The sequence below is a fragment of the Cricetulus griseus genome, chromosome 7 (genome assembly GCF_003668045.3).
Source record: "Cricetulus griseus strain 17A/GY chromosome 7, alternate assembly CriGri-PICRH-1.0, whole genome shotgun sequence".
NCBI classification, from domain to species: domain Eukaryota; kingdom Metazoa; phylum Chordata; class Mammalia; order Rodentia; family Cricetidae; genus Cricetulus; species Cricetulus griseus.
Window position 1 is genome coordinate 14,542,710 of NC_048600.1, and position 27,603 is coordinate 14,570,312.

The following is a 27,603-nucleotide window of genomic DNA, read 5'->3' on the forward strand; positions in this document are numbered from 1 at the left end:
ACAAAAAACAAAGAGAGATGGAGGCAAGAGAGATGGAGATGGCAGATATAGACATTTCTTGAAATGATTGTTTCTAGCAGTATCCTCACCGCTTTGTAGGGTCTCCCTGTATATCCTGCCCCTCCTGCCTTAGTTTCAAGCTGGCATTGAAGACTTGTTCTGCTGTGCCAGGCCCTAACTCTGCTTCTGAAAACACGTCTTTTTGAGATTAGTCATATTCCATTACACACACACACACACACACACACACACACACACACACACACACACTCACACACACACTCTTCATTTCAGCTAGGAGTTAGGCTGATGACAGGCTGCAAGAGAGGGAAGTTTTGATTGGCAGGATTTAGTGAACTTAGAAGTAGTCCCAAATTGAACACCTCCTTCATACACACCTGCTGTCCTTTCTAGGAGGGGTAGATCTTGAGTGCTGATGCTCCTGGGAAGCAGGGGATAATGGCCTTGCTGTGGGATCTGCAGACCCCAGAGAAAAGGAATAGGAACAGACTAAGGTGGGCATGTTCACTTATTTCTCCATCAGACTGACCAGCCTGTTAAAATGGGGAACGAGTGTGAGGCCAGAGGGCCCTCCACCAGGAAGCAAGGAATGGAGGTGTAATTCTCAGGTTTTGTATTCCAGCTTGCAAGGCAATAGGTCATCTTCTCTGAAATACTTGGTTCAGGTTCATACCCGTGTAATTTTGCCGTTGGAGCTGCAGTGCTGTAACATTTGGCAGTACTCTGTTGCATAATAAGCCACCCCCAAGAATCAGTGACATAAAACACCATAATCATCTGGTTATACCTGTGGTTTTGTGTCAGGTATTTGGGCAGGCTATAGTGATTGGCTGTCTCTACTTCACACTTTCTGGGGTGCATGCCTTTGGCTTGAAGAATGGAGGCTTCTTCACTGCCACGTTCACTGTTACTTTGGATGTAGGGAAGGCCTGTTGTAGCTAGAATGGTTGCTAGAATCCAGCTCTGTGTACCCTGTTCATGTACTGTGTGACCCTTATGCTTGACACTTGTGTTTTAGGAGACTTTATGGCAGAGGCATCTGGAGAGCAACTAGTGCAGGTGCTGCCCTTGCCTTGCTGGAAAGTGCAGCATCACTTGTGCCACATCCTCTGGCCTGGGAGTTGGGTCACTGAGACTAGCCCAGGACAAGGGAGGGGACTGGAAGTGTGAGATTGCAGGGAATCCATGTGGTGGCAGGAGAGAGCCCTTTGCAGTTCTCTCTGGCCAGTTTCTGTTTGGGAAACACAGTCCACCACCCGAAGGACATTCCCATACAAGCAGGGCTTCCCGTGTAGCGGTTAATGTATCCACAGAGATGTTTGTGATTTTATGCCAAATTTTACTTTCAAAGAGCTTTCTATAGCACTACAGAGACAGAATCAAGCGGATCTCTATGAGTTAGAGGCCAGCCTCCTCTACATAGTGAGCTCCAGGCCAGCCAAGGCTGTGTGGTGAGATGACGAGCAGGAAGATGTGGAAACACACAGCCGACTTCTGTGTGTTTCTCTGACTTCCATTCAGACCTCTGCCTACCCTAGCTTTCAAATTACCAAGGCCAGTCTGACAGATTCCCACTTAGTTCTTCCACATGGTGAGGGGGTTGGGGAAGGTTGGGAGAATTTATGCAGATATCTTGGATCCAGATGTAGTTCTTAGCACAGTGTCTTTAGTTACATAACTTGGGGGAGTGACCTGGAAATTTCACCTTTCTAGCCAGCAGGTGGCAGACTACACCTCTGAACAATCTTACTCCCTTCAGAAATCTATAAATGAGGAAGTATTCTGTGTTTAACAGCATGTTACGCAAGTATTGCTTCTTTAAAATATTAATGATAATATCATATGTATTTTTGTAGCATTAATGATACAAAAATGAAACTATTTAATATGAGCAGCCAGATTTGTCAGACCAATTCCCGATTTTCCTTTCTTCTCCCTCCTTTTCTCCCTCCCTCCCTCCCTTTGAGATAGGGTCTCACTATGCAGCCCTGACTGCCCTGGAACTAGCTATGTAGACCCAGCTGGCCTGGAAATCCTAGAAATCTGCCTGTCTCTGCCTCCTGAGTGCTCCACTACTAGCAAGTGTGCCCTTATACCTCTTAAATTCTGAAAGGTAATCTAATAATCTATTCTGGGAGAAAAAAATGTGTGTGTATTGGCCCTGTGTTTTCCAGTTTCAAATGGATCCATGTCTTTTTTTCTTTCTTTCTTTTTTTTTTTTTTTTTTTTTGGTTTTTCGAGACATGGTTTCTCTTTAATACTTTGGAGCCTATCCTGGAACTCACTTTGTAGACCAGGCTGGCCTCGAACTCACAAAGATCTGCTTACCACTGCCTCCCGAGTGCTGGGATTAAAAGCGTGCGCCACCAATGCCCGGCTGATACATTCCATAATTTAGTCACTGTTTTGCACATAGCACAAAACTAAATAAGAGGGAATATTTAATTATCTATTGAGACAGCATTTCACTTTTAGTCCTGGCTGTCCTAGAACTCACTGTGTAGACCAGGCTGGCCTCAAACTCACAGAGATTCCCCCTAGCTCTATTGTAATTGAAGGTGTGTGCCAGCATGCACAGTCTGGAGGATATGGAGATATGTGTATAAATTTTATTTTATGTGCACGAGTGTTGTACCTGTATATATACATGTTCATTACATGCATGCCAGGTACCTGCAGAGTTCAGAAGAGGGGCTCAGATTCCCTGATACTTCAGTTATGGATGATGGTGAGCCTAGGTCCTCTGAAGAGCAACAGGTACCCCTAACCTCTCTCCATCCCTGGGTATAGATACTTTTTAATGTAAAATAGCATCCCCACAAGTAGGAAGTGGAACATAGATTTGGAAACATTTAAAAGAAAATCTACAAAGTCCATTTTTTTTTTTTTGACTCAGTGCCTAGGTGACCTCAGAAGCTACTGAGGCAGTCTGCCTTGGCTGCTTCCTCTTGTCTGTTGTTGGTGCAGTAAAGAACGCTGCCGCCTCAGTGTTCTGCTTGATACTAGCATTGCTGCTGTGCTCTGAACTGAAACTCAGTATCTTGTAAGAGCCCTGCTTCCCCTATGTCCCCTGCTATTTTTCTGGTTATTGTCTCCATCCCCCTCGTGTATTTAGGAGACAGGCGGAATCAGTGTTAAGATGGCCATGTGACTTATGCTATAAACTGGACTCAGTTGAGGGTGGAGGAAAGGTTTCTGTTACTATGCAGAAACCACAGGCATCATGAAAACTCTGGCCTGGGCTAACTGTTTTAGCATTCTGTGTTTGTGTGACAAGTCACTGCAGATTTGGTCAGAAGTCTCCGTATGGTGTGGCTGAATTCTCATCTCCAGACCTCTCTGAAGCGACATAAGGTGTCAGGCGACACTGAAGTGTCGTTGTGATTTAGGCTTGTGGGGAATCTTGCCAGTTCACTGGTTTTTGCTAAATCTATTTCTTTGCAGCCGAGCTGTGTGTGATCCCTGCATTCCTGTTCATAGCCACCTGCAGCCATTTGCCATGCAGCCTACATAGCCCATTTACAACATGGACAATCACTGCCTCCAAAGCCAATGGAGCGCCTCCCTGTGATTTCCTCTCCTAGCACTAGGGGCACACTCTCTTTTGCTGTATAATGTTATGTAATCTAAAGGAAGGCTATTTTAGCATATTCAGTTTTTACCCATGGACATGGGGAGAGTTAATTTCTAATTCTACTCACACTAGTCACTCTGGCTATTTATTCATTGCTTTTCAGTTTATTACTTCTGGAACGATATACCTGGAATCTCTTAATTAAAAAAAAAATCTTAGAGAAATCAAGAAATCAAGACACTGCTTAGAGGCACATGCCAGTCTTGCTACCTTCCTTTTCTAGCTGCAGTTACTTTCCGACTTTCTGGTCATGCCCCTTTGCTCCAGGGGATTGGTTCCACATCCATGGTTATCTCTCTGGTAATTTTACTGTCTGTGGAGTTAAGCCTTTTAAATCCTGGCTGTGCAGTCTCTTGACTTCTCCAGTTCTGATGATCTCCTCCACTGAGCCTCACATGTCTGCCCCACAATTATGCCAGACATTTCACCCCATCTATCTGCTCTGCTTCCTTGATCACTGACTTAGTGGTTCTCTTATGACAAGCTGTTATCATTCCTGATTCATTCCTCTGATTTCACTAAGGTCATCCTTTAATCTCCTTCCCGTCTCAAACCCATTAACCTGTCTGTATCTGGTGTTTGTGGTATTTTTGCTTCTCTCTTTCTATTAATTTTAGACATCACCATTCTTCTTGTGTCATTAACTCCACCATATTCGACTTTGTGGAAATCTGTACATGTATGTACATGTATCTTCCTGGGCATATGTGCTTGTATCTAGAGGCCAGAGGTCAAGCTTGAGTGCTATTTCTCAGGTACTGTCTACCTTGTTTTATGAGACAGTCACTATCCTGAAACTTACCAATTAAGCCAGGTTGACCGGCAGCAAGCCTTCCTAGTTCTGGGATTACATGTATGTTCTGCGTATGGTGCTTAACTTTTTTTTTCTGGGTCCTCATATTTGCATAGCAGACACTTTACTGACTGAGACATCTCCCCAGTGCTAGTATGTGAGTATTTTAAAAACAATCCCTCCTCTTCTGCCAGCGAATGTCCTGGATAATTAATCGCTTTCTGTAAGAGAGCCATGTACTAGGGCAGATTAGTGTTGCCATACATTCATCATCACTCCACATTGGCTCTCGGCACTGGAATGCTATTGCATTTCTCGGACCATCTTGCCTTTTGCTTTCTGGGAAGCCATCGGTTGAGGAAGTCTTTGTTCTCCTTTCGGCAGATCTTTTCTTAGTCTAGAAAAGGCTTTTTTTCTCTGTAGAGAGAAAAGCCTTGAGACAGGCTCCCCTTCCCTCTGATTCCAGGTTGGCTCACTTGTTCATATTCAGCAGATTCTTACTGGCTACTTGGTACATAGTTGACACTGTTGTGGGTGCTAGGGTTTCCCTGGAATGAGCTGAAAGTCTGCACCTTCACGGAGTTTGCACTGAAAAGAAAATAGGTGAAAACAAACAGCCATGCCAGGCGTTGGTGGCACACGCCTTTAATCCCAGCACTCGGGAGGCAGAGGCAGGCAGATCTCTGTGAGTTTGAGGCCAGCCTGGTCTACAAGATTGAGTTCCAGGACAGCCTCCAAAGCCACAGAGGAACCCTGTCTCGAAAAACCAAAAGAAAAAAAAAAGAAAGAAAGAAAAAGAAAGAACAAATGGCCAAAACCCTGAGTTCTATGTGACAGTTCTCTTTAGACGGGTAGAATGTGATCTGACAAGAAGGTGGGTAGTGATGTAAGATAGGGCTGTCAGCAAGCTACTCACATCGATTCAGGCCCCCAAACCATGCTAGGTACCAGCCCCTACCCGGCAATGTTAGACAAATGTTCTGCCACTGAGCCAAATCCTCACCCAGAACAGAAAAACCTGAACTAGCATAACAAGTAAAGGGGTTAAGTTAGTACTAAAAATCCTTCTCACAAAGAACAGACCCTTAATCATTGCACTTGGGAGGTTGAGGCAGAAGGATCAGAACTTCAGGGTCAGCCTCAGGTACATGACAAGTTCTAGGTCAGCCCTACATGGGTTACATGAGACACTGGTGAGTCTCATCATTTCATGATGCCAAAACAAAAGAGTTAAAATCAAAAAATAGACTAATGAATATATGCAAAATATTAGCCATATTAAAAACCACTATTAATGCAACAAAGTACAAAAAATTATATGATTCTCTTAATAAATGTTAAAAGGGCAAAACGTAATGCCTTTTTGTGATTAAAAAAGAAGTCTTGTGCTGGGGATATAGCTCGGGTGGTATAGTGCTTACCCAGCATGCAAGAATCCAAGTTTAATTCCCAGCAACAAATAAGTTGAGCATGATGGCATGACTGTAATGCTAGCACTTGGATGGCAGAGGCAGGAGGATCAAGATCATCCTTGATTACATAACAAGGCTAGCTTATGCCATATGGTGAGCCCCTGTTCTCAAAAGGGAGGCAGAGAGGAATAAACCAGAAATGTTTGAGGAGAGATGAAAGGAGCATCTTTAGCCTAATCAAGGATGCCTGTCAACCACAGCAAGCATCATGCATGCTGGTGAAAGAATGGATACTTTCTTTGTAGAATCAAGAATGAGACAAGGATGTCCACTCTTGTTACATTTATTGAACATCATGCTTAAGGTCCTCCCAGGGCAATTACACAACACAAAAGAACCAAAAAGTACAAAATATGAATGAATTTAACCAAAGCAATAGTAGGCTTTTGCAACACATCACAAAATATCACTGAAAGATGACTAAAGGAATCAAAAAGACATGTGGGCTCATGGGTTAGGAGTTTGATATGTTCAAACAGCAGCACTCGCTCAGTTGTTCTGCAGATTCACCGACATCCTTTTGAGACTCTTAGCTGCTCTGTGTGACTCCATAAGCTAGTCATAACATTTATACCAAAACACCCCTTCCATATTTCCAAACAAAGTTGATGGGCCAACACTTCCAGATTCCAAAACTTAATTCCAGCAACAGTAAAAGGGCAATATAGCACTGGCTTGAAAAAGTACATGAAGATTAGTGAGGTAGAATTAAGCCCCTGAAAGTGAACCCTCTATATTCACTCCTTATTTTTCCACAAGGATGGGAACACCATTTGCTGTGTTCCAAGAGTAGTCATCTCAAAATAGGGTGCTGGGGCAAGCAGATGGAGGTGGACCCCTTCTTTATATAAGTCACTTAAAGCAGTTCACAGAGGGTGCTAGGAAACAGCTCAGTGTGTCTGAGTGCTTTCTCTGTAAGCATGGGGAACTGAGTTCAGATCTTAGCACCCACATAAAAATAAAAGCAGATGATCATGGCCACACAGACCTTTAATCCCCACACCAGAGGGGAGTGAGACTGAGGCAAGATGATCCTTAGGGCTTGCTGCTGCTAACATATCCCCAAACCTGTGAACTCTGGGTTCAGTGAGAGACCCTGTCTCAAGGAATCAGATGGAGGGAGAGAAGGACTCCAGTGTTCTCTGATCTCTACATGTGCACACATGGGCATGTGCTCTGCATGCTTTACACACTGACACACATCACACACACACTAAATAGATCACAGTCCTACATGTAAGAGCAAAAACATAGGTACAGGTTCCTCATCTCTCTGAGTTAGACAACATATGGCACCAAAAGCCCAATGAACAAAGGAAAAGTAGATAATTGGACTTCATGAAAATTAAAAATTTTGATGCTTTAAAAATTGCCATTAAGAAAGTAAAAAAAACAGGGCTGGAGAGATGGGTCAGAGGTTAAGAGCACTGGCTGCTCTTCCAGAGGTCCTGAGTTCACTTCCCAGCAACCACATGGTGGTTCACAAATATCTGTAATGAGATCTTGTGCCCTCTTCTGGCCTGCAGGGATACATGCAAACAGAACACTGTATACATAACAAATAAATAAATCTTTAAAATAAAAGAAAAGTAAAACACAGCTGGGCAGTAGTGGCACATGCACCTAGGGAGGCAGAGGCAAGTGGATCTCTGTGAGTTGGAGGTCAGCCTGGTCTACAGAGTTCCAGAACAACCAGCGCTACATATGAGACCCAGTCTCCAAACAAACAAAAGGTTTTAAAAAATGTCCTACTGTATAGGAGAAGTGAGAAGTATTTGTAAATCATACATTTGGCAAAGAACTTGTGGCCAGTATTTAAAAGATATCTAAAACACAGCAGCAGTAACTACAGAAGAACCAAGTAACATGGTATGAAAACAGCACAGGAGAGGTAGAGTTGTGAGAACCACAGGCTATGTGGAGGACTTGTATGGTGGGTGTAGGGTTTCAGGCCTGTTTCACAACAATGTGAACATAGCATCCTGAGCTATGTGCTTGAACATGACTAAGATGATGTGGATTTTGCTTGCTTTCTTTTTCTTTTCTATTTTTGTTTTGGTTTTTGGTTTTTTTGAGACAGGGTTTCTCTGTGTAACAGCTCTGTAGACCAGGCTGGCCTCGAACTAACAGAGATGCACCTGCCTCTGCCTCCAGAGTGCTGGAATTAAAGGCTTATACCACCACTACCTGGCTCTTGGTTTCTTTTTAAACTACAGTTTAAAAGGCAAATTAAGGCTGAAGAGATGGCTCCAAGGTTAAGAGTCTTACTGCTCATCCAGAGGACAAGAGTTCAGTTCCAAGCACCCACATTCCAGGGAATGTGACCCTGTTTTTTGGCTCCCAAGTGTATCTATACGCATGTGGTCAATGCATGCAGACATACATATTTATGAATTTTATTTAGTAATTTAGTGGCTAGGTATGATGGCACATGCCTGTAATCCCAGAACTTGGGAGACCGGGGCAGGAGGATTACTGCAAAATCAAGGCCAACTAGGTTTATGTAGCATTGACCTGGGCTCAAAAGATGAATTAACAATGAAAATAATAAGAAAGGGATTTGAATGCATTGTTTCTCCAAAGAAACATACAAATAGGCAACAAGCAAATGAAAAATGTTGAATATAATAACCAATAGGGAAATAAAAGTATAAAACATGAAACGTTGGACATTATGATGGTACATGCCTCTAGTGGGGGTAGGTGTGGAAGGATCCACAGCCAAGGCCAGCCTAGCTGCATATTGAGATCTTTGTCTTCAAACAAACATCAAAATGAAATCCATATGAGATGTCACACTCACAAGGATGGCTAAAGTGTTACAGAGCTGTGGAAAAAGTAAACCGCTCCTAGGTTGATGGGGAGATTGTACAATTGTTCAGCCATGTTGGAAGACAATGGGGGTCCTTGTGGTTTGAATGAGAATGGCTCCCGTGGGCTCTTATGTCTGAATGATTGGTTCCCAGTTAGTGGAACTATTTGGGAAGGATTAGGAGGGGTGGCCTTGTTGGAGTGTGTCACTGGGGGTGGGCTTTGAGACTTCAAAAGCTCATGCCAGGTCCAATGTCTTTTTCTTTGCCTGCTGGTTGTAGATCATGATGTAAAGCTCTCAGCTCCTTTTCCAGCACCACATCTGCCTGCCTGCCTGCCTTCCAACATACTCCACCATGATAATGGACTAATGGCCCTCTGGAGGTGTAAGCAAGCCCCTAGTTAAATGTTTTATAAGTTGCCTTGGTCATGGTGTTTCTTCACAACAATAGAACAGTAACTAAGGCAGTCCTCAGCATGTTAAACAAAGTTGCCATGGGATCCAGCAGTTCTGATTCTAAATATACACACTTGAGGATGAAACTTTTTATCTACACCTCAGTAGGAGGGTTTGAAGACTAAGGATTCATAGGAGAGGGGATCTATAAGACAATGGACAGAATCTCAGGGGATAAGACTGCCTCCTAATGCCATCTGTGGCTAGAGGGGTGCTGGTAACAGTTATCAGCTTGAGATGTTTTAAAGACTGTTTTTGTCAATTTCCTAACATTGCCCAACTCTGCTGTGGTATTTGGCAGCACTATTTATTCTTAAACCCGTTTACAGCTGCAGAAGTGCTGCATTTGAAAGCAGAACATTTGCAGTGGACCCAGCTGTTTGAAAAGATGGTGCTTATCAAAGGAAGGAGTGGCGTGGCATCTATAAACAATAAAGCACTTCCCCGCCAACTGCAGCCTGGTTTTTCTTAGAGCAAAGGGATTTGCAAGGTCTGCAGGGAAGTGGGGCTGAAACCAAGCCGTCCTTCAAATGGGCAATTTCCTCTGGCTGTCATCACTCACCCACAGCCCTTTCTTCAATGTCAGATCTCCTTTGATTTGTACAGGTGGTCACCAGAGCCAAGCGGGAGAATGTATGCTCTGCCCCCATGTGTGGGAACACCATGGTTCTCTTATGATCTGGCCATATGAATGGTTTTATTGTCTCTGCCTCGTCTCAAGTCTTCCAGTGATTACTGCTGTCTACTTGAGAGCTATACACATGGATTTAGGGGGGATCCTCAAATAAATTAATAACTGAATGTTATCTGTATAATTTCCTTTTAGTGTCCCATTCATTGTCTGTTCATCTTCATTTAGTGTCCAATTATAAAAACACTCATGTCATTTATTCATGAGACCTTTGGCTCACCTTCAGTAGAACAGATACTGTCTCCTCCAGTGTTCTCTCCTGCTCCTCTATAAAAGCTTTTCTCTAGTTCCAGCTTTCAGATGCCCAACACTGATAAATTTTCTAGACACTGATTAATTCCAATGCCTCTATTCACTGACCTCATGGGCATCTCATTGTCTTACCTGCTCTTCTGTGTATAAACAGTTCTACTTATGTTTCCATTTATCCATTTGGACTTCTAGAAGGTATTTATGCTCACTTCCAAGAAGCAATAGCTGAATCACTTTCAGATAGTTACATATCTGACTTGGTAGCAAGAATTTCTAAAGCACTCTTTTCCAGCCTTCTCTGAAAAGGATCCCTTGCACTGCTCATTAACTATGCAAATTACCAGGTCCCAGCCCTGGGAATTCTCACTCAGTGCCACTGGGTTGAGGCAGAGGAGTCTGCTTTGTTTTGTTTTTCAAACAAGTGTCCAGAAATTTCTTATGTTCAGACAAGTTTGGCAAGCACTGTTTCGGAGAGGTGCTAGTCAGTGGAGATGGTCTTTACTCGCTGACTTTAGGTGCACTGACAATGCTGTCAGTGGACTGCTGACAATGCCCCTCTCTAGACCTGCTGCAGTGTCTGGCAGCTGTGCTGGCAGAGAGCCTTATGCTCTGGACTTTGTTCATCAGTTAGTTTGGAGGGTACAGGGCTGGAGAGGACGACCAGGCACAGAAGCATGGAGACCTGCCTCACTTTCCAGACTGCATCCATGGCCTTCCTCTCCTGAGACACTGGCTGCTTGTGTGATTCTACTCCTTCAGGACTTGTGGCCCTGATCCTTTCATTTCAGCTGGGTATACCTGTTGTTTGTCCGTCCGTAACATCCTGGTTGTTGTCGGCAGTCTGTGAGTGTGTGAGAGAGCCAGATAGCTGTCTGCTCAGCGTTGGCTAGAAGCACCTTCCCAGCTGTTTGCCTCACAGTATGATATTTTGAAAGCTTTTCTGTCTTTGGTCTGGGTGTTTTATTCTTTTTTATTCATAATCAGCAGTACAGCAATATGAAACTATTTGCAGTTGCCTGATATACTGCATTTTCTTACTTTTATGTTTTCGAATCTGGTGTCCTAGCTGCCTTTATCTTCTCTCTTCTCCATCCTCCCAGGTTTTCTTTGCCAAATTCTCTGTAACCTATAAAAATTAGCTCAGAGATTGCTTCTTTTTCTAATTGCCTAGGCATATGACCATCTCTTTCTGGTTTGCCTGTAGCATACAGAATAAATTTTTCAAAGTATTTATCACACTGTTAGCATCATCTCTGTATTGTCAGTTAATTTGTCCACATAGTCTGTCAGATCACTCGTATGTAGTATGTTATGGTATCAGCGTTTACAAATCAATTACCTGGCACACAGCTTCAGTGTTGATTAAAAAACATTAGGAAAGTTAGGATTTCTCACTTGTTCCAGTTTTAAATGATTTGTGGCCATTAAAATGTTCATGTTATGCCTACCCCCACTTGCAGAAGAATGCAAGCGATTAAGACTATCCAGGTTTGGCAGAGGATGGAGAAGAAGAGTTCTCAGGATTCTGGTGTAGGGTGAGAATTGTTAGGTCTGAAGGACAAATCTTAAATTACATATAAGCTTGGGCCCAACAACTTTCCATGTGGGAGTTTTCGCAAAACTACATCTGTACCAAATACACTAGGACTTTTGTAGGAAGATGTCATTAGAATAATTTAGAGTGGCTAAAAGAAGAGAGTAAAAATGTCAATCAGTAGTGAAATGGTTAAGTTTACTATAGGGGCTAGAGAGATGGCTCAGAGTTGGGACCACTGGATGCTCTTCCAAAGGACCCAGGTTTGATTCCCAGCATCCATGTAGCTGTTCACAACTGTGTGTAACTCCAGTCCCAGGGGATTTATGTATGTAGTACATGGCAAAACACATAAAAATAATTTTAAAAATGTACTATGGTATGTAAATACTGTGGAATCCTATGTGGTAGTCTGTCAGTGAACTAGCTCTATGTGTACAACTATAGAAGGAAGTATGCAATATAATGTGCACATGTGTCTGTGTGTGGAGAGCTAGGGATTAAACCTGTTCCTAATGCTCTCTAGACAAGTGCTCTGACACAGAGTCATCCCCCTCATCCCCACCCCTTTTTACTTTTTCAAGTTGGGGGACTCGGCTTGTTACCCATTGATCCTCCTGCCTTGGTTTCTATGTGTTTGGGACTATAGGTACATGCCACCATACCGAACATATAATTGTTACTGAATGAGAAAAACAGGTTACATATCTATATTCTGCAAAGCATAATCTTATTTTTATTAGAATAGATGATTTTGCATGTGTTTACCATTTTCTTGTTTATACACAGGAACCTGTTCAGAATAGAAGACAAAAGGGAAATCCTGCTTATCTAGTTACATTATTTAAATATCATGTCGTACCATTTGCTTTTTTCCCAGTGAACATACATGTGGGGGTTGCATGTGGCACAGGATATCCTCCAGGTTGCCATTCTTAGGAACGTTATCTACCTTCTTTGAGACAGGGCCTATTATTGGCCTTGGCCTTACCAGTTAAGTTAGACTAGTGAGCCCCAGGGACCGTCCCTCTTCCTTTCCATCTCTGGTATTACAAGGGTGTGCCACCATACCTGGCATATTTATGTTGTCTCTGAGAATCTAATTCAGGCAAGCACTGTACTAATTGAGCCATTCCCCCAGCCCTCATTTTTACCACAGCCTATATATGAGTAGAGGCTAGAGGTTGGTTTTCATATGTTGTTTCTCAATGTCTGCCATGGGATCTGGACAGTAAACTCAGTGTGTAGCAAGCAATTAAATGATTTTATCTTCTGAGTCATCTTCCTAGCCCATGTCTTCTACTTTAAAAAATTTTAATTTAATTTTTGAAACAAGATCTTACTCTGTAGACCAGGCAGGTCTGGAACTTGACATGATCCTCCTGTCTCTACTTCCTCAGTGCTGGGATTACAAGCATGGGCCACTATGGCTGGCTGGTTATTTTCAGTGCCATCTAGAATTCAATTCTGCAAATATACCAAATCTTGTTTACTCCCTTGCTAATAGACATTCAGCCTGTTTCTTGTTTCCTTCTTTTCCAAATATAGCTCCAATGGTTCTTTTTTTCTCTTCTTATGTGGCATGGAGAGTGACCTAGTGAATGATTTTAGGACAGGACTTCCACTGCATTTTCAATAGTAAAATGGTTTAATCTGAGGAGGCCCAACTACTTTGCACTCCTAGTGCATACAAACTTCCCTATTTGTTGACATCCTTATTTATAAACAGTATGCTACTTTTGTGATGTCTGGTATACACTCATGCAAGGAACACAGAGGTCAAAGAAGCACATACACCAGTGTCCTGTTGTATCACTTTCTTTGCCTTATTCCCTGGAGACAATCGTTCTTTGAACCCGGGGGTTCAAAGAACCCCAGGAGCCCCTCCTAGGCTGCCTGGAGAGGGCTCCATTGGTTTTCCTGTGTCCTTGCCTCCTGCCCTACTCCCCCAGTACTGAACTCAGAGCCTCATGTTTGCATAGCAAGCCCCGTTATCCACTTATCTATCCTCTCATCCTCCTAATACAGAATCATTAATTCTCATATAAAGCAGCAAAAGTAAACTAATGAGAATATGAACTACCAGTTAAACTACACCAAGGGATGTTCCTCCCTTGGAGCTCTTCCCACTTACAGGAGTTTTTTTTTTTTTTTTTTTCCTCCTTAGTAAATCTGCATTCTCTTTGCTTAAAAAATATTATGCAGAGAAAGAAATTCTGTCTGTGGTGAACTCAGATTGCTGTTTTATTGGGTGCTGCAATAGATGGATAGTGCTTACCCAGTGTGTGTTGTGGAATGCCAGACACACTCAAGAACATTGCAGGGATCAGTTCAGGACTTCTCATTCTTGCCACAATGATGTGACAACTCAATTAGGAAAACAGTGACCCCAGGCTTTGCCTATATTGCATTCACAACTTCTTCAGTCTTAAAGCAGCAACTATCCCTCCTTCATCCTCCGTGCCCCTCTCAGCCTCGGGGGAGGGGGGGTGTCTTGAATGGGAGAGTGAGTGCTGCCTTGGCTGTGGTGGCATCCAGGAATATCTTTGTGGATGCTGAGTGACAGCAGGTTTTTCGCCCTTTCTGTTCTAAAAAGGACTCTGAAGGGAGTTTCTGAGCAGTATGAGACACCGCTGTTCCCCCGAGCCTGTGGGAGCAGGTGGGACGGCAGTAGCTTCTTTCGTAGGTGAAGGAGTTTGGTAATTTGTATAGACATGTTTCAGAAGCTGCATGTGAATCAATTATATCTAATTCTTTAGTCATATTTTCTTGTCAGAGGGCTTATACTCTTAAATCTTGGAAGATTAACAAAAATTGCATGAATTACATTTCTCTCATACATAAGCCATTAAAAATTATAACTTTATTAGTTGAGTGAAGCTAGAGATCAGCAATTCTAATTTTCACTGTTAAAAAGCAAACTTAAAAAAATGTATATTTTAGAATGAGGATTCTACTTCGAGCTGGGGGACTGAGGTCATGCCTTATAGCCTTTCCATCTTATTCCAAATCCTTAAAACTGATAGGTTAGAATCTGAAAAATCACTTGTAAATATACTAACAAGGAAAAAGGAAGGCAAACCTTAACTGCAGAGTATCCATGAAAAGCTGGTCTCAAGCAAGGGTAGGAAAGTGCTGCTGCTGCTGCTGCTCTTTCTGCAGATGGAACAATGCCCAGAGACTTTCCACTTGGAAATAGTTGCAGTGGGAGAACAAGGGGCTCTAGACGAGTGAAGTGACATTCTGGCACTGTGCATGGTGACAGCGGCTTCTCAAGCAGATTCAGTGTGTATAGGAGCGTGGGCTGGAGACACAGGGCAGTGTTCCAAGCGCTGGCAGAATCTAGGAGAGGAGGGAGTCCCTTACTTAGAAGGCTGCAGAGCTTTTCCACTAGGACCCACCGCTGTCCCTCCTGCACACTCAGCGAGAGTACCTCCCACACTTCAGCTCCAAGAAGGCATTACAGCAGAGTGGGGAGCCTAAGTAGGAAGCTCTGGCTACAGAGTTGAGCGCTTAGGTCAGAATCACTCATAAGGAGGGGCACACAGCTACACATTTATTTCATAAATAGAATAAGTAAACTACATTTGAAATTTGTGTGTGCGTGCCTCTGTGTATGTGTGTGCACCTTTGTGTGTGTCTGTACAACTCGTTCCTATCACCTTGTGGCATCCGGGACTGAACTCACATGGTCAGTCTGGGTGCAAGTGCCTCTACTCACTGACCCATCCCACCTCTCCAATAGAGAGCCTGCTTCAGGACTTTGAGAGAGAAGAGCAGTTTTTCTTACTAACAATGTTAGGCTTTTAAAGATTTTACATTTCATTTTACGTGTGTGGGTGTTTTGTCTACACATCTAACTGTGCACCATGTGTGAACCCAGTGTCGTGGAGTCTGGACAAGGGTATCAGATCCACTGGAGCTGGGGTTACAGACATTGTCAGTCATCTAGTGGGTACAGGAATTGAACCTGGGTCCTCTGTAAGAGCAGCCAGTGTGACTAACCTCTAAGATATTTCTCCAGCCCCCAACTAAACTTTAGATGATCAAAAAGAGAAATTCAGAGCCAGGTATCTGTGCACACCTTCAGTCCCAGCACTTGGGAGGCAGAGGAGGATCTCTCTGAGTTGGAAGTCAGCCTGGTCTACAGAGTGGGTTCTAGCACAGCCAAGGCTACACAGAGAAACCCTGTCTCAAAAAAAAAAAAAAAAAAAAAATGCAGTAATGAGTATGATGGTGATGATGGAAAAAATAACAAGGAAAAGAAATCCAGTGATGGGCTGGTGAACAGTGTTCAGATAAAGAGTTAATATATGAGCTGAGCTGTAGGAGAGAACAATGTCTGCAAATGTATTACATAAGGAAAGGAGGGAAAAAAATTAAGGTCTGGGGGGGGGTGTACTAAGACATTCCATCCAATAAGAGGCTGAGAAAGTGGCTGAAGAGAAGGTGGCATTTAGAGTAAATAGATCCAGTGCCAGGTACACCTTGATGTCATCTGGACCCAGACCATCAAACTGATAAAACATCAAGTTAGGTTAATAGTAGATATTCTGGGCTGGAGAGATGGCTCAGGGGTTAAGAGCACTGACTGTCCTTCCAGAAGTCCTGAGTTCAGTTCCCAGCTCACAAGCATCTGTAATGGGATCTGGTGCCCTCTTCTGGCATGCACTGTATACATGATAAATAAATCTTCAGGGATGGGGAGAAAAACAAAACAAAATTACAGGTGGCTTGCCTGACTCTATTTGTTAAAAAATAAAAAATAAAAAAAATAGTAGATATCCTTCATGATTGAAAAAAGAAAAGGAATATTTCAGAATTGTTTGACATCTTTAACCAAAGAAGGTTTATGTTCGACAAGAAGCTGCAGAAATTGGGAACATGTGCTTAACTGTTGGGTACTCTGGGGTTGCTCAAGGGCAGACTCAGCCTCCCGACCCCAGCCAGGCCTAATGGTGACCAAGACTACAAGTGAGGTGGCTGCAAGACAAAGAACTATGAAAAGGGGTGTGTGGGGTGTGTGTCTGTGCATGCATGCGCTCGTGCATACCTATATGAGCTTCCATGTGGGTGCTGGGAACTGAACCCAGATCCCCCTCAACCTCTTACAGATTCCTTAAGAAAAAGAATTGTGAAAAAGTAACTTGTTCTCCAGAGGTTGGAGTATTGAAAAACTGAAGTTGTAAATGTTTGCTTAACTGAAGTATCCAGTGTAACTTTCTACCAGCGAGTTATATAGTCATGACTTTAATCCTAGCTATTGGGAGAGAGAGGCAGGTCGAACTCTGGGAGTTCTAGGCCAGCCTGGGTTACATAGCAAGTTCCAGACCAGTCAGGGTTATATAGTGTTACTCTGTCTCAAAAAGAAAAATAAACTAAAAGTAATACAATTATTTAACCAAGAGAAATGAAACTCTAGCTGCATATTCTAGTGTGGTAGTCATTAGACCCATGTGGCTAGTTAATTTTAAGTTAAAATTTAAATTTAAAATGAGTTTCTTACACACAATAAAAGTATCATGTGTGTCCTGTCACTACCATACTGCACAGAAACAACATATTTCCCTTAAAATTTTGTTGTGTAGCACTGCTCTAGGCAGAGTTCTTATTGGATATAGCCTCCCAGGAAAAAAAAAAATCCCTTTGTGGCAGTAGTGCTTAACAACTCAGACCAAATGGGACTTCAGGACAGAGCACAGTCCCTACTGAAGGAAAGCTCATTTTCAGAGAGGGAAAATTCAATCACAAAGCAGCTCGTGAAGGAGAACCAGCAAATAAAAACACACAAAAAGGTAAATTAGCAGATCAAGAACTTTAGAAAATGGTATGTCAAAAATGCTAAAGAAGTAAACTTGGAATATAAAAATAATTGTTTGGTTTGATAGGAGGAAGTCGTTTATTGTGTTTGAGATAGAGTCTTGCTATATTTCCCAGGCTGGACTCAAACTTTTTCTTTGATACTTCTCTGTGAGCCTCCTGAGTGCTAAGATCACTGGTGTAAGCTGCCACATCTGGCTATCAACTTATGGGGGGGGGGGGAAGAAGAAGGAAATGTGAAAAAAGAGGCCTAACAGAATCCTAAAAACAAACAAAGAAACCCATTAAGGATAAGCTCAATGAAGGGGCTGAGAAGCAAGCCAGAGGCAGCTAGAATGAAAATTAGAGAATGAGAAATCAATTTGAAGAAGATTCTGAGGGTACAGAATACTGAACACAGATAAAAGATGGAAAATGTTGGACAACAATGAAGGACTTAAAGAGGAGAATGAATAGATTGTTGTAGAATTCTGTACCCAGATAATCTATGTAGGGTAAAGAAAAAGTAAATTTGTTTTTAAAAAGGAAATCCATGACTATTGGAACAAAGAAAGGATAATACTTTGAGGGAAAGTAAATTGAAACAAGGGAGAGTTGGGACATGGAAATGGTGCATTTAGTGGAACTGATAAGCATGGGGGAATTTAAGCCCACAAATAATAACAAATAATAATAATAATAGTGGTAGTTGGTTAACAGTAACTGACTGTGCTGGAATTAAATAAGATGCAGCAAACACAGCTGTGACATGAAACTAGTTGAGACGTGATTCGATTGAAAGGATTTTAAGTTACTGAATAAAGTGTTCATGTTAAAATACAGAAGATTCCAGACTTACTGGAAGATTTAATAGGCTTTGTATCAAGGGCCCTCCACTGCAGACTACTTTTCTGCTCGAATCCCTTCAGATGACTTGGCCTGGGGCTCAGGATGATGTTCCTAAGGGGGTAATTAGAAGTGAAATGACAGGAACGGCCTCTAAGGCACCAATCTTAAGCTTTTTCTGGTAGGCAGTTATGCTCCCAGGTGTCAGGACCTGTCTTCATGTACCCTGGCTGAAGAGTGTGCTCTGCAAGGAATTAGCTTGAGGCTCATTGAAAATACAGTGACATGAGCTCAGGATTAAAAAAAAAAAAAAAAAAGAATTGGTGTCTTAGAGCCTGGTCCATGGCCCCCAGAGAAAACAAGTCCCAACCCTGGTAAAGGAAAGCCCAAAGCAACAGTTAAGGTTCAGGTACGTTCCCAGTGCCCACATTGACAGCTGCCCCTCATCTGGAGGCTCTGTGTCCCAGTTGTGGCACTTGGATGTCCCACCCTGGGCTCTGGGTGTCTTTCTCTGCAGCTGCTCCGAAGAATGTCACATTGCTCTGGGCTGCCTCTCCTACTCTCTGCATACTCTTTCTCTAAGTAAAGTTACTGTTGAGGAGCTGGGCTGTGGCTGGAAAAGAATAAGACATATTGTGATGATGTTTTACTTTTTTGGCTTTTGGAGGGGCCCTCGACTCAACTCTCAAATAACTCACACATGGAAGCTTGTTCTAAGTTATGAGTGCCCAGCCTTAGCTTGGCTTGTTTCTAGCTAGCTTTTTTTTTTTTTTTTTTTTTTTTTTTTTATCTTTAAATTATCCCATCTACCTTTTGCCTCTGGGCTTTTTCTGTAAATCTTGCTCTTACTCCATGGGTTGCTGTGTAGATGGCTGGCTGGCCCCTGATGTCCTCCTCTTCTTGTTCTCCTTTCCTCTGTTTATTCTCTCTGCCTGCCAGCCTCACCTATTCTTGCTCCTGCCTCGCTATTGGCCATTCAGACAGGCAAAGAATCACAGCTTCACAGAGTTAAACAAATGCAGCATAAACAAAAGTCACACACCTTAAAATAATATTCCCCAATAAAGACATGTCTGGTTCTGTGAGCTTTAGTTTCTGTACTGCATTTTAAAGTTACACCGATAAAAGCTGAGGCCATAAAACCTAATTCACCAGACTGTCAGCAGGTCAAAATGAGTACATACATACATACATACATACATACATACATACATACATATTCAAGCAGTAAAATTGCCAAAATGGAAGACAGAATAGCATGAGAATAATTAACCAGAACTTAAAATAATTCTGGTCCTGTGCAGTTTCTGAGATAGTTAAAAAACAAAGACATAGAAAAATGGAATATTAAGGGTTAAAAAAAGACATAGCAGGCAGCACTAATCAAAAGACTTCAGTAAAATTGTATTAATCTTAGGAAAAGGACCTTGAGGCAAAAATCTTTATCAGAAAAGTTAGAATGGTATATTTTGTGTGATACATGTTTTATCAAAGTTTTAGAGTCCTTAGCAAAGATATAGTTTACCAAAGATAAAAAGATGGACAATGCTACAGTAATAACATCTAGTAATACACCTACATGATTTAAAAAGTAAAATCCGTGGGTCTGTAAGATGGCTCAGTGCTTAAAGGCACTTGTCACCACAGCTAATAACCAGCAGTCAGTACATTGGACTCACATGGTGGAAGGAGAGAACCAACTACTGCAAGTTGTCCTCTGACCTCCACACATGTGTCATGGCACATGTGCTCCCACATACAAAAATATATATAATAAATTAATTAAGAGCACAGTAGAAATTGAGAAGTACATACACAGGTAGCCTTGACAACCTTTCTCTACAACTGTTAGACTTACTAGATAAAGATGAAGGGGTTGGTTGGGTGGCTCAGTTGGAATAGTATATTGTTTGCAAGCACAGGGACCATGTTCAGTCCCCGGGGTATAGTGGAATATGCTTGTAATCCTAATCTGGGAGCATTTCTGGATTCCCTAGCCAGGCAGTCTAGCCTAATTGGTGAGAGCCAGGCTGTCTCAGAGGAGGTGTAGCTCCTTTGGCCTCCATTCATGTGTGGATAGAGGAGCATATGCACCTGTACACATACATGTACCCCCCCCCCACATACACACAAATGTAACACACAGAAAAATTACTTTAACCATTCTGATTGTATCCATTACTGATTGCACTCTTAGAAAACACACAAAAGAAGCCTCAGAGAGAATTCCTATGATGTAGACTATGTGTGCTCAAAACTTAGTAACAATAAAAAAGCTTCCGTGCATTTGGGTATTGAAAGCTTCATTGATGAGAACAAATTCCTAAAACAGAATTGCTGGACAAAACTGATTCCAGATGGAGCAGAAAACCCCAATAGTTGGGAAGGCTGAGGCATGAGTATTGGGAGTTTGAGGCCATCCACAGCAAATATCAAAGCCTTGTCTCATAGAAGGAAAGGAGACCAGAGCAGAGTGGGAGTGGCATGGGGGTGGGGGCACAAAGGACACTGAATTAGTATCCTTATCTTTCTTCATAGGACACTGTCAGGCCTGCCTGGATGACTTTTGTGACTAAACATTCAAATAAAAGATAAATAGAAAATTTCTCAGACTCCAGAAAAACTAAAAAGCATTTTTACTTTATTTTTCAGGCTTTAATTATATTGGTATCATCAAGTTAGGAAATCAAAAAAAAATAAAAAAATAAAAAAGAACATGACAAGCCACTTTCATGCATAGACATAAATGAAATCTAAACAAAATAGTGGAAAACAAATGAAAAACTGCTGAAAAAAAAAAGTGCATCATGACTACACTTGTTTTATCCCAGTAATTAAGGACTTAGTATTATAATTTAACATAGATTTATAGTATGATGCATTGAATCCATATAATCATCTCAGAAAACATAGATGGAAATTTTATAAAATCCAGAATCCATTGAAAATCTAAACATGCATATAACAACTGCAAGAAAAATCTTAGAAAACTACAAGTAGAAGAAATGTCCTCAACCTAGAATACAGTACTTTGCTAACTCACAGCATCCATTAGGTTTACTGCTGAGATACTGAGGCAGTTTGTTTTAGGGTTTTAAGCAAAATAAGGAGAATTGTTGCAATCCAGTAAGAGAGCCAGGCCTGGTGGCACCTAGAATTGTGGTGGCGGTAGGATCACATGTTCAAAGCCATCCTCTGTTACATAATGAGTTTGCAGATAGCCTGGGCTGCATGCAGTCCTGTCTCAAAAAGGAAACTAATCAGTAAGAGGAGGACAACCACTGCCAGTCTCCCGCCTCCCACACTCACCCCTTATCAATATTTGAAACACTAGGAACAGATATTTCAGAGAAGCATGAACGGCCTACAAATATAGGAAATATACCCAATCTTTTTGGTTCTGAGGAAATTGCAAATTGAAATCACAGTGCCATTTACTACCCACAGGCCTAGCAAATGTTAAAGTGTTGGGCAGTGACAAGGGTCAGAGAGAATGTGGTGTTTCAGGAGCTCTCCCACACAGCTGATGGGAAATTAGTGTAACTGCTTTGTAGAGCAAATGAGTTGGCAGTGGTTGCCAAAATTGATATGTACACAGCCATGGAAGCCAATAGTCCCAATCTTGGCCATCAAGCATCATGAAATGGAACTTAATAGCAACATTGTGAATAGTAGGACCAAATGGAAACAAATCAGTATTCATCAGCAGTGGAGTGACTATCTAAATTATAAGAAACTAAGCATAGAAGTATCATCAGACAATGAGAAAGATTTGTGAATTATAATTATATATACCCGCATAGATATATTACAGCAGTTCTGAATGAAAGAAGCAAGGTGCTGAACACATATGCACATACATCTGGCCTCTGTAGGTTTTAAACATTTCTTCACAATGTGTCATTATACACAACTGTGGACAAAAAAATAATAATAAAGCTAAGGAAATCATTAATACAGTCCAAGTCAGTGGCTACCAGGAGAAAAGGAGATATGTATGATGGGGTCAAGGGAGAACCTGAAAGGAACGTTCAAAGTGACCGTCATGTTGTTTTTCAGGCAGAATACTGGATAGATGAGTATGATAGCTTTTATAGTTTTATGGCTTTTAAAAGTATAGCACACATTTTATAGCCTCTTGAACTTATTATGTAACCAAGGATGACCTTGAACCTCTGATCCTCCTGCTCATACCTTCTGAGTGTTGGGATTATGGGAATGCCACCACATTTGGTTTATGTGGTACTGGGCATCAAAACTAGCGCTTTGTGCATGGTATACAAGCGTGCTGCTGCGGAGTCACATCCCTAGCTCCATGTCTGTTTTTGAGACTTGAAATTGGATGCTATCCTTTTTATTATTTGCAATAATGTATTGTGTTGGGGGGGCATGCATAGATTGCAGCACATATGTGGAGGTCAAATAATAACTGTGGGAATCAGTTCTCTCCTTCCACCATGTGGCTCTTGTGTATCCCATCAGGCTTGGTGGCAAGTACCTTTATCTGGCCTGCCCCAAAATTGGATATACTTTTTAAACCTTGATTTAAAGCAGTATTTTTAAGAATACCATAGAATACTGCTAAGATTATTAAGGATTACAAATGGAGTCACTTACTTCAGTAGTCAGGTAGTTAATTTAATGTTGTTTATTAAGCCTTTGATTTCATGGTTGTTGGTGTTCAGGATGTAGCTAAAGTAAATCTGTCTCATATAGATGTCATGAATTAATGGCCCAGGTGGTTCTTTGGCATAGCAACAAATCATGAAATTAAAATTAGTGGTAAAGGTAAATTAAGCTACTGTTTCCTGTTTCCATTGATTGTCTCCCACTTGTACTTCTCAAACACAAAACAAAAAAGAGTGAAAGTAAAGCTAGAAAATTGTGTTGAGTCACATGTTCTGTTCTAAGAAAAGGCTCTGCAAATGCTGAGATGACTAAGACATAGCTGGTCTCTTCAGAAGCAAGAGCCTAATAAAGACGGGGAAGGAATTAAACACTGTGATCTAACATGGTCAGGGTGAGAGTGGGCTTGTGCACAAGGTCATGGGCCACCTGGAGAGGCATCACTGACCCATGGAGCAGTGAGAAAGCCTTCTCAGAGGAAAGATACTTCACTTGGGAAGCAAGCAGGAGGCCTGTGTAATACTGGAGGGAAAGGATAGGCCTGGGAAAGGTGTGTGCCCAGATCTCTAGGCCTAAGGGACAGGACATGCATCTGCTGTGCTCCCAGGAGGTAGGAGATGAGAGAGATGCAAGCTGGGAATACACGTGCCCATGTGGATCACAACAGTGTTCCTTTAGCTCTTAGTGTATATGGATTATCAGCCTGTGAGAGCTACTAGGAGAAGGCCTTGCTCTCTAGGACCAGAGGTGAACAAGAGGGGAGAACATTATTGCTACATGTTGGTAAGGAGAAAGAAGTAGAGAGCCGCTGGGGGAAGTTTAGAATTCCTACTGTGTTTCACACTATGTCTTTTGAAGGAACAAGGTTAGCAGTAGACTTTTCTCAGAATAAAATGGCTTGAAGGGTTCATGGTTGCGAAGATATCCAAAATACAGTTTCTGAAGATACTGGTATTGTCTTTAACAAATATTGACTTTGCTTATATGGTCTTACGGGAAAACAGATATGTGTTTATGGGGTGTTAAAATACAGCAAGTGGAATGTAAAAGTTTAATAGTGGTGAATGCCAACATTTGAGGCTGAGGCAGCAAGATTGCAAGTTGAAGGCCAATCTGGGCTCCACAGTGGGTACTATTTAATATATAATAAGTGGGAATGCAATGTTGATGAAGCACATAGCCGCACACAAGCTATACTTTCTATTCCAAGTGTCACATTTGATAATAAGTTGTATAGACAGCAGATTTTAATATTCAAACTTATTTTTCATTAATATCCTGTTATTTCTCAGACAGCAGTGTTATTTAAAGGGAATTGGATGGACAGCATGCGGTGTATGTAAAGAGCCTCTGTGGGAATTTTCAGAGGCTATGGGTGTATATAGCTCAGTAGTATGAGACCCTGGGTTTACTTGCCTGCTTAAAAAAAAAAAAAAAAAAAAAAAAAGCAAGAGGCAGGCTAAGTAAGGACTATAGAATAGAATATTCTGTTCACTAAAATTGTGAAATTTTATTCACTTTGTGTGTATTTACTATTTTAATGAGCAGTCGTGGGAATTGATGTGTCTGCTTTCTAGAGAAATTACTAGAATTCCAACTTTTTTTTTCACAAGTCTAATGTTCAATGCTTGTATATAGGTTCATACTTGTTTAAATCTGTTGGCACATACAGACCCTAAATGCCAAAATGTTCTGCTTTAGTTTTTTGTTGTTTTAAGGCAGAGACTTATGAGGTCCAGGCTAGCTCAGATTAACTGAGCAGCCATAATGACCTTGAACTCTTGCTCCTACTGCCTCCATCTTCTGAATGCTGGGATTACAGGCTTTCACCTCAATACCCTGTCTGTCTTGCTTTTATTTGGGAATATTTTAGTATTTGCTAATAACATGCACAATCCACGTGTTCTTTGCATTGGCTTAGCCTTTTTGTATGGTACCCTTCAAAAAAATTCCCCCAATAGGGAATTACCCTAATATCTTACCAGAAAGCTATTCTTACCAGAATATCTTGACCTGAAAGCCTCAAAAAAGGGGGAGGGGAAATTCCCAATATACATAGATATCCAGAAGAAACTTAGCATGTCTCTTAAGCCCTGTAGCCTGATAATGTGACTTTATGGTAGAAGGAAGGGAGGAACTGCAGGAATCAAGAAGCCACAGGAGACAGAAGAGCTCTGCTGTTTTTTTTCTGAAAGGCCCAGTCACACTGACTATAGTGAAATCTGATTTGTACTTGAAAAGGTCTCACTTCCTTGTTTTCTTCTTTGACACAGAAATCCCCTGCAAAGAAGCTGAGCCATGCAATTAGTAAATCTTTGGGCTGTGTACCCTCCAGAGAACCCCCACATCCTGTTTTTCCTGAGCAACCCGAGAAACCACTTGACCTTGCACACATAGTGTAAGTATATACCTGCATGGACTGTGCTGAAATGCGGCTTTCTGATGGGAACTCTAACTTCAAGTGCTGATTTCCTTAAACCATCATAAATACCTGCATGTACTACTCTGCATTCCTCAAGCCAAAATAGTACAACAGCCTCCAGAAACATGAGTACATCAAAGAACATATGTGGTTGATGTTTGTGTGTCCTTCCTTTTTTCATTGTAGTCGCCATTTCTTATTCTCTGGCAACGAAACCCTCAGGGACTTAGATATTCACATGGCAAGGGAATGAAAATCTGCTGGGTTTTATCTTTTCAAACTTAAGGACACAGAATGACAAAAGGCAATCCAGTACAATAGCTCATCATTATTCTTTAGTGTACTTTAAGTTGTGAAGCCGTTTTTTTCTACACAGGTCTTCAGTTCATATGAAATGGATCTTTGTTGTGAAGGGACCAGCTCCCCATTTCGGCAGCCATAACAGTTTGTCTGATCTTGTCTTCAAGGAACCAGCTTCCCTTTCGGCAGCCATAACGGTCGAACATGTGCTTCTATGACCTTGCCCTAGACACTAGAAAGTCAGATTCCTGTCTTGTGACAAGGAACCAATCAGAAGTTAGCTGGTGGCGCTATGCTTTACGACCCTGGGTGTGCTTTACAGACAAGTGCACAGCAATGAAGTAGAGAGCATAGCAACCACCCTGGGAGGGCCTGTGGGCCATAACAACCAGTTGACCAATCAACACAGGGCAAGCCCTTCAAGCCTGGAGGCACACCAATCCTGAGCCTGTGCGTATCCCTAGACACTCCACTTATGCTGCCCTATAACATCTCTATGCAGCCCCTTCGAGGTGTCTTTGCTAGCCATTTGCCATGGCAGGTGGGTGAAAGACCCGAGTTAGCTCATTAAACAACAATAAAGCCTCATGCAGTTTGCAGTAAGCTTTTGAATCCGCCTGGTGATTGGGATAACCGAGGTCGTAGGCTGAAACCCCAGAGGCCTGAGTTTTCCTGGGGGGGGGGGGTGGTGGTCTAACAGTTGTATAGTGTGATGTTGAATTAGACACACACACACACACACACACACACACACACACACACACCCCAGTGTGCATTTGAACAATAACTTGCTTCCAAAGTCATTTTTTTGCATAATAATTCATTTCCCTCGTGGCCTATTTTTAGTGCTATCATTTTAAAAATTAAAATCTCCATAGCTGAGGAGATGTAGTTCAGTGTTCACATAGCACGTATAGGCTCTGGGTTCAACCTCTGATACTGCATAAATAAGAAAAAAGTTGTTTCCAAATGTATACAGGCTGATTTCTGGGATCTTTATTCTGTTCTTTGTCCAAATTGGCTATCCCTTTGCCAAAATCACCCTATCTCAGTAACCATAGAGACAGTGATATTTTTTAGGACTATCCTCTCTATTCTTGTCCTTTCTTGTTTATTACAAATTTTGGGATCAGCTTATTGGATTCATCATGAAATTTTGTTCAGGTTTTTATTGATTTTTTAACCCAGAGATCAAATAGGAGAGAATTAGCTTTTTTATAACATTAAATTTTCTTTTTAAAAAATACTTTATTTAACTTTTTATTTTATGTGCATTAGTGTAAGGATACCAGATCCCTGGGAACTGGAATTACAGACAGGTGTGAGCTGCCATGTAGGTGCTGGGAATAGAACCCTGGTTCTCTGGAAGAGCAGCCACTGCTCTTAACCACTGAGCCATCCCTCCAGCCCAACATTAAATTTTCTATTGGGCAAACATGGTCACCTTACATTCACTTAAATGCCTTTTTATGCCTTTAAGTAAAGTTTTATGATTTTGATCTAGAAAAGGTGTTATATATGTTAGTTTCTTTGTTGAGTTTTTGGGGTGGGTGTTTCTTTGAGGGAGAAAGCATCTCAGTATATAGTTCAGCCTGACCATAAGCCCTCTCTTAGCCCAGGCTAGCCTTAGTCTTCTAAGTGTGGGATTGGAGTGCCCCACTTGACTAGATTGATTCCTGAGAACTCTACATATTTTGTTGCAGTTACTAATAGCATCTTTTTTCTTACAAAATTCTCAAGGCATATTTAGTACTTCATTAAATACTTTAGGTGTACAGTTCCTATGAATTTGGGAAATATATTGTCATGCCAGTAGGCTCTGTTTTGAATTATGTTTCTTAGCAGTTGTTTGCAGTATATGGTATATAGAAAATATTGATGGCTTTTGTATTTAAATATACTTTGAACTTAGATTTCTTAACTTGCTCATTGCTTCTGATAATTT

The 27,603-nt window shown here is 41.6% G+C and overlaps 1 protein-coding gene across 11 annotated transcripts in view; it reads left to right on the top strand.

The window, feature by feature from the left end:
• The window catches only part of Dtnb (dystrobrevin beta), a 202,050-nt gene that overhangs the window by 74,830 nt on the left and 99,617 nt on the right, over nt 1-27,603 (top strand). For 10 of the 11 annotated variants that reach the window (XR_003486952.2, XM_027424539.2, XM_027424544.2 and 7 more), the window contains one exon: nt 25,210-25,334. Coding sequence is in view for 10 of the 11 variants with exons in the window: in XM_027424539.2 (XP_027280340.1) it covers nt 25,210-25,334 (125 nt within the window). In the remaining variant the exon portion in view is untranslated. Of the gene's footprint in view, nt 1-25,209; nt 25,335-25,734; nt 25,884-27,603 lie in introns of those variants that run through there. The other variant, XM_035447356.1, reaches the window with a different exon arrangement.